The sequence below is a fragment of the Mercenaria mercenaria genome, chromosome 14 (genome assembly GCF_021730395.1).
Source record: "Mercenaria mercenaria strain notata chromosome 14, MADL_Memer_1, whole genome shotgun sequence".
Classification (NCBI taxonomy): Eukaryota; Metazoa; Mollusca; class Bivalvia; order Venerida; family Veneridae; genus Mercenaria; species Mercenaria mercenaria.
In genome coordinates this window covers 56,099,183-56,114,122 of record NC_069374.1, presented here as the reverse complement: position 1 = coordinate 56,114,122, position 14,940 = coordinate 56,099,183, and the positions used below count along the sequence as shown (strand labels likewise).

At 35.6% G+C, this 14,940-nt stretch overlaps 1 protein-coding gene across 1 annotated transcript in view; it reads right to left on the bottom strand.

Annotated features, from left to right (window-relative positions):
- Positions 1–4,116: 4,116 nt before the first annotated feature.
- LOC123527904 (eukaryotic translation initiation factor 4 gamma 1-like) overlaps positions 4,117–14,940 on the bottom strand; it is a 49,590-nt gene continuing 38,766 nt past the window's right edge. Inside the window, exons 21-26 of the mRNA XM_053523564.1 lie at positions 14,686–14,890; positions 9,720–9,815; positions 9,107–9,329; positions 8,217–8,363; positions 7,710–7,777; positions 4,117–7,148 (exon numbers count right to left, since the gene is read on the bottom strand). Coding sequence (XP_053379539.1) covers positions 7,050–7,148; positions 7,710–7,777; positions 8,217–8,363; positions 9,107–9,329; positions 9,720–9,815; positions 14,686–14,890 — 838 coding nt within the window. The 3' untranslated portion in view covers positions 4,117–7,049. The remainder of the gene's footprint in view (positions 7,149–7,709; positions 7,778–8,216; positions 8,364–9,106; positions 9,330–9,719; positions 9,816–14,685; positions 14,891–14,940) is intronic.

Genomic DNA, 14,940 nt, shown 5'->3' with positions numbered 1-14,940 from the left:
AAGGTTATTAAATCTATATCAAATACTTTTTGAGCTAGGCGTGTCACAAGGTGAAAATGTGAATTTTTGACTATTTCAGGGGCCGTAACTCTGAAAATAGGGGACAGACCCAAATGAAAAATAGGATGTGCGCAAGTTCATATTATGATAAAGACTCGTGCATGGTTTCATCAATTTCTATCAAATACTTTTTGACTTAGGCATGTCACAAGGTGAAAATGTGCAAATTTTACTATTTCAGGGGCCAGAACTCCAAAAATGGGGGGGCGGAGCCAGACGAAAAATAGGAGGTGCGCAAGTTCATATCATGATAAAACTCATGCAAGGTTTTATCAATTTATATCTTTTATAATACTTCTTGAGCAAGGCGCGTCACGATCTTCGGACGGATGCACACTCGGACAAGACCAAATCTATATGCCCCCACCACTCATGGGGGGGGGGCACAAAAATCAAGCAGAAACCAGATTCATTCTCTAGTTATTGTAGTGTTGACCTTTTGCATACTAACTACTTCTAAAATAATATGGGTCATCTACTTCATCTACTGACCACTGGCAATCATTCTAGGAAGTTTGATTACTGAAGGATCATTTTGTAGTTATAGATAGGTTTAGAAGTACAAGTCTACAGTTACACTTTCATAAATACGTGTTCAGTAGTACAAGTATTGTCCAACAACTTGCCAGTCGTCTGTACTCATTTTAAAGCTGCTCGCCCTAAGTTTGGTGGAAAATATTCAATTTCACAAAAGCAACGTAAAATGAAAAGGCATGATCAACAAAACAAGAGCTATGTTAGACATGGCTAATCCCCCTGCCGGGCATATTATAATTGAAGGCTAAAGTTCCTGGCAAGTTAGTGTCTGAAAGTATTAATTTTGGGGAAAGCTTTGAAAAACCGTTTAGTTGTGGTCCGCATCAGGGGTTTTAAAGATGTGGAAGAAAGAATAAGTCAGTGGTGAGGTGGTTTACTGCTAAATTTTATTAATTTTCATGAACAGTATAGCTATGATGCTTTCCATATGGCTACAGTAAAAAGAAGGAATGGAAAGCTAACAGGGAACAAGAGTGCCAGAATGTCATAATATACGCCCGTCACAGCAAATTTCTTTACTCTAGCAGCTGTATTTGCAAATGGAATTTTAATTTTGTGGTTGTTTATTAATCATTGTAAGTCTTTTGTTTTTCTAAGTCCACACAAAAATCTTTACCAGGTAGAGACTGGTCAAAATACACCTCAAAATTGGATGTAGCATGCATGTTGTACTACAGAAAAGTGGTCTCGATTTTTCCCTATGACTAGTAATGAAAAAGTTACAATAAAAGCTATTTAAAGTAACAACAAAGGGAAGTAATTCTAAAGGGAACTGCGCATGACACTTCGTCTCATGATGGTGTATAATTGTGCCAAGTTACATCAAAATCCCTCAATGCATGAAGAAGAAATGCTTCGGACAAAGTCATTCTTGTATCTGACCTTTGGCCTCTAAGTGTGACCTTGACCTTAGACCTAGGGACCTGCATCTTGCGCATGACACTCCGTCTCGTGGTGGTGAACATTTGTGCCAAGTTATATCAAAATCCCTCTACGCATGAAGAAGAAATGCTCCGGACAAGGTTTTCATTCTTGTATCCTTTGACCTCTAAGTGTGACCTTGAACTTAGACCTAGGGACCTGGTTCTTGCGCATGACACTCCACCTCGTAGTGGTGAACATTTGTGCTAAGATATATCAAAATCCCTCCATGCATGAAGAAGATATGCTCCAGACAATTTTTTTTTAAGAAAATATGATAAAGGGGAATAACTCAAAAAATAGGCAAGGTAGAGTTATTGTTCTTGCACACTGCACTTCCTCCCAATGTGTTCTATCAGTGTATGAAGTTTGAAGAAAATCCCTCCAGTACTTTTGGAGTTATGCTCAAGACAAATTTTTTTAAGAAAATAAGATAAAGGGGAATAACTCCAAAAAAAGGCAAGGTAGAGTTATTGTTCTTGCACACTGCACTTCCTCCCAATGTGTTCTATCAGTGTATGAAGTTTGAAGAAAATCCCTCCAGTACTTTTGGAGTTATGCTCCGGACAAAGATCGTTGCGGACGGACGGACAGATGCGCGCACACACCGACGGAGAGCTTTTCTAATATTCCCTTCACCTTTGGCAGGGGGATAAATAAGCAAAAATCTATGTAACGTTCTGAAAAAATGGCTTATGAAAACAGGTTTACGGATTCACTACTCTTTATGCTATATTGGAAAAATAATAAACCATTTGCAACGCTTTACTTTTTCCTACATAACCATATAGCGCTGTGAATCCGTAAACCTTTCTGCGGGCGAGCAGCTTTAAGACCGTTTGATTCAGACAAGAAGTCTACTCGAAACATCACTTAGCCACTGTCCAAAATTCAAGAAATACCTTCCAAAACTAGTTCAAAAGACAAAATGTATGCTAAACCCTTTGACCTCGACATTTAAGCGAGGTCTGGTTAATACTTACATCAATTTTTTCTGGACTCCTAAATATAAACTTGAAATTTCTGTTTCAAGAAAATACTTCAAGTGGTTTAGCAGAAAAGAAAAGAAGACAGGAAATTGAAGGCTCAAACATTCGAGTTGTGACCTTGACCTTGAGCTGGCATGGGTGAATTTTTAGTCTTGATAAGGGGAATATTACAGCCAAGTCATATTAAAATCCTTCAAGGGGTTTTGCAGATACACAAAATGGAAGGCTCGAACCTTTGTCAAGTTGTGACCTTGACCTTGAGCAAACACGGCTGACTCATGAGTTCTGCACATCGTCTTGATGTGATTATTTGACCAAAGTTTCATGGAAACTCCAAGGGGTTTAGGAGAATCAGAGCGGACACAAAATGGAATGCTCAAACCTTTGACCTTGTGCCGACATGGCCGAGTTCTGCACATCGTCTTGACAAGGTGATCATTTGACCAAAGTTTCATGAAAATTCTTCAGGGGGTTTAAATTATATGAAGCGGACACAATTGTTACAGACAGACCATTCCTATATCCTCCACCACTCACGGCAGACTGTCACATTTGAAAAAAAATATTGCTGTTGCCATGACAAGTGTCTTCAATTTTGGTTTAATCTTACTATTTCAACAGTATAGTAGTTAACCTGTTCAAAGTTCTTCGGATTTTGAGTCAGAACAGACTTCTTTTCCTCAAGTAACTGGACACCATCCCACATGAAGTGGAAGAATAATAGATTTTCATAGAGTTCATAAGATCATTAGCAATAAAAGTACTTTTTAAAAGACTGATTTTTTGGAAATAACCTCTAAGTTTTAGTTTTCAACTATTTCCAAAAACAGTTTCATAGTAGAAACTGCACTCCGTGTTGAACTCAGTCACATATATATACACCACTGACTACTTTTAATACATACCAGATCAACAGATGACGAAATAAGATATTTCCTTTCAAACAGGTATTTTTTTCTCACACTTATAACAAAGCAAGTTGCAGACATTTTAAATTCAATCATTTTTTCTATTCAGTTAAACAATATTGATAGCTCAAGTCATTTTCTAGGTCTCTAGCCTTAAAGGTCTGGGTGAAATCCTGAATTATCTTGAAAAAAATTGTCTTGGAAGAACGTCCACTTCATACAGATATGCCTGGCCACCTTATCCTAGATAAACTTCATATAGGATACTGTAAAATCACTAATATTCTCCCGTGAGTAACTTTTGTGCCCCAGATGACTTTCCTTTAAACATCACTATCAAATTGCAGCCATTACCGAAACTGCAAAATTGAACAATTTTAGTCTTAAAAGCCTGCCCACTTAGCTCAAAAGAGAGAGTGCAGACTTTCAGATCTCCGGGGTCACTAGTTCCATCCCTGCGTAAGGAGCATATTCTCGAAGATGATTTGATCATGACTCTGTCTCACATCATTCGCCCTCCTCTGTGGAAGTTGGCATTACTTGCTGAGAACAAACTGGTACAGCATCCAAAATACAAGTTAACTGTCCTCTCTTAAATAACTAAAATACTGTTGGCCGTGAACCCAAAACAAACTTGAAAGCTCAACAAAATTAGTCTTTTGTTTTATATGGCTGACAATATAAAAGGAAGAATAACTGAGTTCTTTTTTTTTTTATTTTTTCCTTTACCTTTTTTTTATCATCGTAACAGAAATTGTTTTCATTAAAATTTCTGTTTATAATATATCACACAATGTGAACATAAGCGTTTCAATAAATCAGCATAAAGTAAAACTATTTTGAAAATATTTTTCAACACATTTTTTGCAAAAAAAAACATCAAGGATCAGAAATTGACATGAACATACTTGGAGCATATATGTTAAAAATAAACAGCTTTTGATCCTTCCATTCATGAACTATTTACAAGTTTCAACAAACATTCATAACACAGATTTTTTTTACAAAAGGAAAGAAAAAAAGTTGATTTTTGCATCATTTAATGTTGCTATACCCTCTTATATTTAACTAAACAGAGGACAAATTTAAACCTTGGCATTAAGCAACCTATTGTACAATAAAATATAGAAAATTTACTATGGCAACAAAAGCGACAAAGTAGCAAAATTTATTCATGATAATTTCTTAGGGCAATCACTGCACCCACAGGTTTGTTATTTTATATCTCTTAGCCATTATGCTTAAGATAAGGTACTTTGTAGAAAAAAACATGAAACAAAAAAAAAAAAGCAATAAAAAGATTAATATATTGCCATTTATTCATCCTGGGGAGCAAAAAAATTACTTTTAATTTGTGTGTTTTACACTTTTTCCAGGACTGTTGATATCTGTTCAGAATAGAACCACTTTTTTTTTCATAACAAAAAATCTAATGACCAATCTAGTTAGAAATGGTAACAATCTATAAAACTGTAAGTATAACAATTTAATAAAATATAATTACAACTCGTGTTATTTCTTTCATTGAAAAATAATTTCATTACCAAATCAATATAATATTCCCCACATCAGTGCCAAACAGGGATATATACTTCTTTATATCAATGCATTTACCCTCTTTTTTGAACTAAGGTTACAAATCATATAATAGTCCTATGCCAAACAGATATCTCATTCCTGTTCAAATCAAGGGAGATAAATCAACTTAGGCAGACCAAAATAATCTAAACTATAACTACACTCAAGCCAAGCATTTCATAGAAAAACATTTACACCCAAAAAATGGCCATCTACAATGCTTGAATGTGATGGTGATAAACCACTAGTGCTAGATTTTTCATGTAACATGGGAAAATACACTTAGCACAGAACCTTTACATCTGACACTATTATATATATATTAGCAGTCTTCGAAATTAACATTTGCCTGTATGCCATGGCAAGGAAAATTCAATTTAGGAATATACTATTGTCCATCTGGGGCATTGTCTGATCATAGTCCCCCATATGAAATGAAATGTCTGCAATTTACTGACATTTACTAGTAACATTCAACTGGGTCACTAGACACTACTTTTTATTCTCTGTTAAAAGTGGACAATTTATGAATATCACATAATCAGTGTGTTTTTTTCACAAACACTGTTATTTTTCTCTTTAAAGCAGATTTACTGAAAGATGAAAATATTACCAGTGGTTGTATAAATGAAAATACAAGTCACTAAGTAAATCTGGTAAGGTTTGTACAATAAATAATTGGCAAATTGGGGCAAGACATTTTTTTAGATTTCCAAATCAAAACGGCAAGAGAATTTTCCCCCAATTTTGAAGATTGCAAATACATCAGTTTCACAGAGATGGCAACTAGTGCTTCCTTATCAGGTAATTACACTCTAGCACTGGTTAAGTTTTTTAAACATTGAAAGAATGCATTATAGTATAAATATGAAGTACACATTTAAGGCTCAAGACGTTTTAACAAAAAAATCTGCATTTTACAAAAAGATTAATTATAATACATCTAGCACCAAAACAGATTAGTACAGCTCTAGGCATACACGCATCTTGACGGCAGTACCTTTACTGACATTTGGTGTTTTCATACAGAACTTAGAAAATATAACAACTCACTGCCCACTTAAATGCTGAATTTTAAGCTACCATAGATTAATAAAATCACTGTCAGTCAGAATATTTGCAATGTATTCTTCATATTTCACAGGCACTAGTAAAATACTAGTAACATGCATGTTCATTGCAATTGAAAATCTGTCTAAAGTAACAACAATTCATTAGCTTTCTGTTCAAAGTGCAGAAAATATTTATCTTCTATTTTATGTTTACTAATAAAGAACAAACCAGTGTACTTATTCTCTTTTCAAAAACAGAAGTTTTTAGTATGTAGTAAAATTTGATGCAGGGAATAAAGTCTCAGAATTTTTCTTTCACAATATTCTCCACAATTTTTCATTACCTATGCAATCTTGGCAGCTTTTTTTTTCAAATGATCAGGCAGATAATATGTAAATACCATAACTAGTGTACAGTCATATACCCAGTTTAAATTTACTGCGCAAATTTACTTTACCAGTCTATATAAAACTATCTCGCGCCCAATTTATCAACAATAGAAAATAAACAGCACTTGTATCAACAAAATTATAAATAAATAAACACCGCATATATTACAAGTTGAACTCAAACAGATGAGAAAAATGATTATGAACTAGAATGAGTTGCAAGGATTCCGCACAAGCCCAGGTTACACGCACTGGTTACGAACTTCACTTCGCAAAACTTTTCTTGACCAATTCATCCATTATCGAAGGACCTTCTCTGAACAATCCATTTGGAGCCAACATCCATCTACACCGGTACTAAATACCCCCTCATTTCCACAAGACACGGTAATATTTTCACTAACTCTAATGAACATAGTTTATTTATCAAATATGTAAATCTACTTTTGTACTCTATTTATATAGTTTATATCACAATAGTTTCAAACAACCACAGTTGCTTGTAGAATAGTCAAGTTTTTTGACACAACTTTTTTCAGTATTCACAGTTTAATGATGAGATAGTGAAATGCATGTCCTAAAATTGTAAACAAGTTCCTAGAATTCAGCTATTTTCAGCTGTCTTCCTCGGCCTCTCGTAACCATGTGAAGAACTGGATGGCTTGTTTTAGACACACACCCTTTCCTTCTGGTTCCTCCTCCGACTTCTCCCACTGAAATGTAAATGAACTTATTATTAACATGCAGACTTGCTAAACACTGTGTTAATTGCAGTAAATCACCTTTCTCTAAATGTAACCAGTGTTTAATTTATTAATATACAGGAGAACCTCAACCAGTACTAGTATTTGTCTTGGAAAAGCCAAAATTGGAGTCTTTCAAAAGGCCTGAACAATCCTTGTTGGCAGTACAAACCCAAAACATGTCTACTGCTTAAATCTGATTTTTAAGTCATACCAACACAACTTTAGGTAATGCAGTTTTAAATGGTAGAAGACTTTTAAGTGTATACCCCACAACTGAGATAGACCCCGCAATGTTCTCACCCCTTCCTGAACTATTCTTAAGAAGAGCCCTTGTGCCCCCGCCACTCCCCATGATGTAGACCCAAAGTGTCTCCTCCCCTCGCCTGAAGTAGACCAAAGGTCTATGGAACATTTTTAAATGGATTAAAATGTAAGACACGGAGGTGTCTTCGAGAGAAACTAACAGCTATATGTTAACCTACTGTTTGCTAGCAAAAACATGATATTTATTATTTAACGATTACACACCTGAAAAAATGCATCTTCTGAAATAATGTCCTCATCATATAATGTGTCAAACATTCCTCTTAGCACACCTGCAACAGAATAAATAACAAAATGTTAGTATAAAATGTTAACATAACAATGCTTGCATTTTTGTAATGTTAAGGAAGGTGATTATCAATAATTTCTCACTACACTGATAAACTTAGCATATATTCTGATATGGTGGACAGAACCCAATATCTTGTGCAATATGATTTATGCAATTTTCTAACTTTAGTGATGGAAGAAAATCACATTCTGCTAGCTAGCTGACTAGCTGATCCACATGGAAAAATTCTACATCCTAAACATGCTTTGCACCCACACGGTGAGGCCAACTGTTCAAACCACAAGTCTCTGTGAGTTAGAATTGACACAAGTGTCCTTTATACAAAGATTAATTCTAAAACAAGAGTATAGCAGTGAAAGTGAGCTAAAAGGCTTTTTCTAAGAAACTGAAATTGCAGCTCAGGCAAAATTTACACGTACCTTGAGGATGTTCAAGTTTGGCAATCAATGCCTGTACTGCATAAAGAGCTTGAAGCTCCGAGTCAGCTTGGTGATCGAGGTATTTCTGTAATAAATCATTCCTGGCACTGATCTCTTTTGGTTCAAGTCTCTCTTTACCTTTATCACCTGCAACAATTAAAGTTCTCAATATATTCAATCAGGCCAATATCAAAGTACATGTAAGATGGTTTTAGTCTCTCTACTTTTCTCACCTGCAATAATTCAAGTTCTCAATATATTCAATCAGGGCAATATTAAAGTACATGTAAGATGGTTTTAGTCTCTACTTTTCTCACCTGCAACAATTCAAGTTCTCAATATATTCAATCATACCATTATCAAAGTACATGTCTCTCAACTGTAAGATGTCAGCTGTTAAAACATAAAGAGCAAGTTTGATCGAAAGATCTCATTCGTCTGTTTTGGGCTTAGCGCCACATTTCAACCTCCAATTCAATTATGCAACGGTGAGCAGTTAACCTAACCAGTGTTCCTGGATTCGGTACCAGTACTAACCTGTTCTCTCCAAGTAACTCCTCCACATGAATCAGAGGTTGATGTTTCTTCCACAATGTCTTTAATCAAATAGTCATAGATAAGAAACGCCTCGTCCACTCCAACCTCACCCCGACATCCTTAGATCTGTGCTTTCCCTATTGCTTTAATAAGGTGGGCTAATAGAGATTTCAAGACAACAGTTTCGTCCTCTAACTTCTACATTTACATGTGTGTATTTCTTTAAATCTTGCCATGTTCTCTTAAGAAATTTATCTGCTTAAAATCCTAATTTTTCTAAGACGACTATCAACAAAAGGAACAAGCTTAAAGCACTAGAACTTCCTACATGAATGTTACAAACACAAGCGTACCTTTGATTGCACTATAACACACAGCAGTCATAAGAGCACGTATAAATTTCGCTCTTCTTGTTGTAGGATCATCCACATTGCCTTCGATCCAATCGAATACAGACTCATTATCTGCCTTGTTCTGCACGATGAGCTCGTGCAATTTTACTTCAATCTCCTTCAATGGAAGCCCAGTTGTGGGGGTGGTTGGGGCACTATCACCTCCATTTGTGTATTCCAGTCCCTACAAATATTTAAACAAAACCTTTTTTTTTCCTTTCTCCATAAGCAAATGATACTGTTTCAATGGTACAATAACATCATCAAATGCTCTCTTTGTGTCCGAGAGCTAAGATATAAATTGAAAGATATCACAGATATTTCACATGTAAACAACTTGACACCATCTTTAAAATGTCTAATAAGTAAAAGCATTTTCCTTTTAAGTAAAAATACTTTGTAAATCACTTTAAAAAGTGTTCTCTAGAAGTTAAATTCCAAGCAAGACAAAACTAAGCACTGAAGAGAACACAATGTTGCCCTGAAATGTTTTTTTTTTTTTTTTAAATACTGAAATTCATAAAAAAAATAATTTCTGTTTTGAAGACATTTTCTGGCTACAGTTAAAACTGACCTTATCTTTTAGGAACTGTTCAACTTGGTTTTTAGGCACAAAATCTGACCAATGTAACCCAGAGCTGGTCCACAGACCTGCCACCTTCTTATGACCCTGAAAAATAAACACATACATTCTATATAAACAATCTTAATTACTTAGTAAACAATCTTATGTCCTTACAACAGCCATCATGCACTTTTCCTCCTCCTGTACATCAGCTGATAATAATTCTTGCCTACCTGGCAGGCAAAGACAAAGGTTTTCTTGGTAGAAAAATCACCTTATCTTTTCCATTGTCCGTTGGGCTTGGGAAAACCCTGTCTTACACAGGCAGTCACATAAGATCCTTACAATCTTTATTCTTCGATATCCTTCAAATACAGTCAAACCTGGGTACAAATACTGCTCTTAAGAGTCAGGTAATCAAACATTTTCATCTTGTTGCAGGGGGCATTTGTTTACAAGTCAAGACATTCAAGTGTTTGAAATGAAAATGAAACTAATTGTCTCACTTTTAGCCTGGTAAATTTCTAAAATGGACTAGTCTATCATTCAATTTGGGCATTACTATTTACTATTAAAAGGGGTGTTCACTGAAAATTTACTGACTAAATAGCGAACAGTGCAGACCATGATCAGCCTGCATGGATGTGCAGGCTGATCTTGGTCTGCACTGGTCACAAAGGAAGAATCACTTGCCGCCAGTAGGCTAAAGGTAAATGCAATGTTTACATGTGTTCGTTATAACAGGCTTGACTGTACTTTTGTCTACAACAGAGGTCAGAAGAGTCAACACCTGGGTAGAATCACGGACCTTCCATAAGCCAAATGGATGGTTTCAAATCAGCAGCGATGAAGAACAAGTGGTCAAAATTCAGTGACCATAATCTCTCAACCACGGAGGCCCCTTCAATGTGGTTGTATTCAAAAACCTGCATCAATGTGCTAGTACTCAAAAAAAACCCACATAAATGTGCATGTATTCAAAAACCTGCATAAATTTGCTAACATTCTAAAGCCTGCATCAAAGTGCTTGTATTTAATAGCATGCATAAATGTGCAATTTGCTCAGGCAATCTCAAAATAGTAGTATACCTGGAAAATGAGAACAACTGGTCCTCATATTGATTTCTGCATGTAATCTAAGTTGTAATACTTTGTACTGAGAAATATGCATAATTATTTTTTCTTCTTACTGTTCAACTAAGACATCCATTTTCACTATATTGGAAGAGTATTTTTGACAAGAAACTGAAAATGGCAGTAAAAAGCTACAACATGGATGTACAATAACAGAACTTCCAACACTAGGTGCAACACATGCCAGAAATCATATAATTCTGACAAGCAGAGGAAGTCAAATACCACATGATACATTTGGTTGAATCTTGGAATGGATGGCAACTTCAACCCTTACCATGCTAAATTTCTATAATGAACTTGTCCATCTTTCAATTTGGACAGTACTATTAACTGTTGAAAGGAATGCTGACTAAAAAACATACTGACTGAATGGCGAACAGTGCAGACCATGGTCAGACTGCACGGATGTACAGGCTGATCTTTGGTCTGCACTGGTCGCAAAGGCAGAATCACATGCTGCCAGCAGACTAAGGGTTAAAGTGTGCACTACACTGCAGAAATGATAGACAATAATAAACATGCTGAAGGACTATGCCTAAATACCAAAAATCCACATACAGCAGTCTGAAAGAAATTTTACAAGAAAAATACTTTTGCAAAATGTTGAATGGGTAATATACCCATTACTAGCATTACGTGATCTGATAAGTATTTCTGTGTTTTTAAGATTTAAGATTTTATGCTTTTCATCTCATGTTTCACCCCCCCCCCCCCCCCCCCCCGGCCATTCCTGTGACCGTAATTCTGGCCCATTCCCCACTCTTTATTTTCCTCGAGCCCTTACTCTAAGGCAGACTATTAAAAAACAACTGCCAATCCATTTAGGAGAGCAAATTCAATGCTTTTCAACCTGAACTTCCAATTTAGAGGTCTTGTTCATAGATTTCAACTTTAAATGTCATCATGTTCAAGGCACATAGAGATCAGTACTAACACTGAACTACAAATAATGTGACCAGAGTTTACTGTGTGCACCGTACGTCATTGCCTAGACAAAAACACCTAGCCAACTGGCTTAGTTAGTGCATATCTTTCATTCTGAAACATCTATAACACAGTTCAAGTGTCTAACCAGAGGACCCAACTTAAAAGGTATTTTGAAGCTGTTCTTATACAAGGTTAAGGTCAGATTTATGACTTATGACTTCATGTTCAAGATACATTGCTCGAGATTAGCACAATGACTAAACTACAAACAATGTGCCTAGATTTTAATGTGTGCACCGTACGTCATTGCCTAGATACACAAACCTAGCCAACTGGCTTAGTTAGTGCAAAATACTCCCACCAACTACAACACTACATAATACAATATAATATAATAAAAGTTTTGAAGAAAAGATTTAAGTAAAGCTATAACAGCATGCAAATCTTTGCTAGGTAAACAGTTATGTAATCATTAAATAAACGTATTTTAGCATCTTCGGACACACAATGTAAATAGTTTAGTCTGTAACAAAATGCAAAAACTTTTTAACATACTGTGAAATCATTATAATTCGTGGGGGGACTCATTTTCGTGGATTTCGTGGTTGAGTCAATCCATGAAATTTAATCCCAACGAACAAGTAAAATTCCCATTCATTTTTCGTTCAAAAGATGAAATCCACGAATTAATATCCCCACGAAATTGCCGTTTTGACCAAACCACGAAATTTCATGCCCACGAAATTTAATGATTTCACAGTATTCCTCATGAACACTGATCAATTACAGGGGTTCCATTTGACCCGGGATCCCGGGTCCGGACCCGGGAGATTTTCAAAAGACGCTCAAAGGACCCGGCATGATACTTGCCTGTGCGTCCTTCGGGACCCGGAGGCATTTTCCTTTGATAATCCTTTCTCTTATCATTCATTTCCTTCAGTAAAACTATTTCCACGATAGACACATGTATTCCAAAATAAACACTCGCGGTCATGCCCTTCTGCTAAATCCCGCCCTTTCTCCTGTAGACATGCCTCGCTGGTTTTTTTATCAGCAAGTTACGTCACGGCGAGTGCACATAGGTAACAAGAATCAATGAAGTGTTGAAATTAATTGATAAAACGTATTGATCCTGTGGACAGTCAAAAAAGGCGCCAATTATTAAATTATCGTAAGCAGCTGATTACCGAGCATGTGAAAAGTGCCCTGCAAGATTTTTTCATGCAAACCTTAAATTAGACCATTGCTTAGTGATCATACCGTAATTTCAACAAGAAACTTCACAAATTTTGATGAATTTTGAAAGCAAAAATAAGATTAGAATGTCCGTTCACAAGTCTAATTACACCCGATGTCATATGCATATTTCCAAAATTCCTTGAAAAAAAAATGACTTTCAATGTAGTTTTTAATGATAAGCAGCATAATTATTTGAGGAACTATCTCTGATTCAGCTTAGTTTGCCAAGTAAACTGAGCAAAAACTACTTTCCGGTGACATTCCAAAAGTGTACCAGTATCCGGATAGTACATTTTGGATACATTTTTATAGAGTGTTATAGCACTGTTCTGTTATTAAAAATTAAATGAAACATAAAAGAAAAACCTAATCAAAATAACATGAATTTTGATAAATATTAGTTTACAATATATGACCTGAAACTGACATTTTTATTATGCTGTAACATGATCTTGGGTTTATTGTTTTCTTAGGTTAAGATCTACGTATTACCTGGAACAATTGATATGTATTAGACCTTCCTGGTATTACTAAAAAAATATAGTCAATTATATGGACGTGTTGGGACAGGACTCCTGTATTTTGGAAAAGGACCCTTCAAAATTTGGGCCCAAGGGTCCTGGGACTCTTGGGTTTTCAGGTCTAGTGGAACCCCTGCAATTACATGAAAAATCTAATTATATAACAACATAGTACTGTTGTTTGAATTCAATCAGCTGTGCTTTGTTTAGTAAAAAAAGGACCATCTGTATGTGTTTTTTTGTGTTCTAGCAAATGTGTAAAATTAAAGTTTTCTCTGTTTAAAATCATTTGCAGAGAACTAACTCTCATGCATTTCCAATTATCAAATCAAATTCTGATAAATCAATTTTATATTCAAAATGCAAAAACCCCTGAATTTATTTCTTCATGAATACAGGCACTTTTACCGCAACCTGGCCCCGTGTTCACAAAACATTTTTCGATCTCAGCTGAGTTTGAGTTTGAAATTTTAATATCAGTTTTACTCAATCTGACTAAAGTACATCTCCTATATTACGCTACGCATAGGATCTGAAAACGACCTATTCATTGCCTCGTTCTGACGGCTCTTTCGCTAGCCAATCAGAGCCTAGCTTACAACATCTTGCAAATCTACATGTAGCATTGACTTTTGATATTTACAATTCTTATGTCGTTATGTATCAGATAGCCGGCTAGCTCAGTCGGTAGGCCACTTGCTTTGTAAGCGAGGGGTCCCGGGTTCGAGTCCTGTAATAACCGCATATTTTTCTTATCCTTTGACAATCGTCGTCTGATTGGATAATATAAAAATAGCAATAATGGAAATCCAAAATATACAGAAGACGAATGTGAATGGGTCGTTCTCAGATCTTCGTTTAGAAGATCAAGTACTTTAGTCAGATTGAGTTTTACTAAAACTTCAATTCCAAATGAGACTGACCATTAATACCGAATAATCACTTTAAAATGCTTATTAACTTAAAATTTTGTGTTAAACATGCTATTTTGATATAAATGAGAAATTAAGTTTCATTATCAAACTCAGCTGAGACTGAAAATGTTTTGTGAACACGGGGCCAGGATATTACTAAATATTAATACTGAAATAATATTTTCTCTCCACAAAACATTTTAACAGATGATACCTTCCCTGGCAGAAACTATTTACCTCTCTGTGACTAGCATCATGAAGGATTTCTGCGAGAAGAACTCCAGCTTTGTTGTTTGCGATGAGCGGGGCAGCAGCTTGTTTGAGGAAGCTTAAAGGAACACTATTATCTTGAATCATAGGGCTGATCAGTTCTCCGTAATACTGCCAGATCTTAGGAATGTCTATCTCCAAATCTTCTGCAAACTCCAACACTTCTACCAACCTGAAAAATCAGTCATCATCAAAATATTAAGCTCCAATTTAACTAAGTTA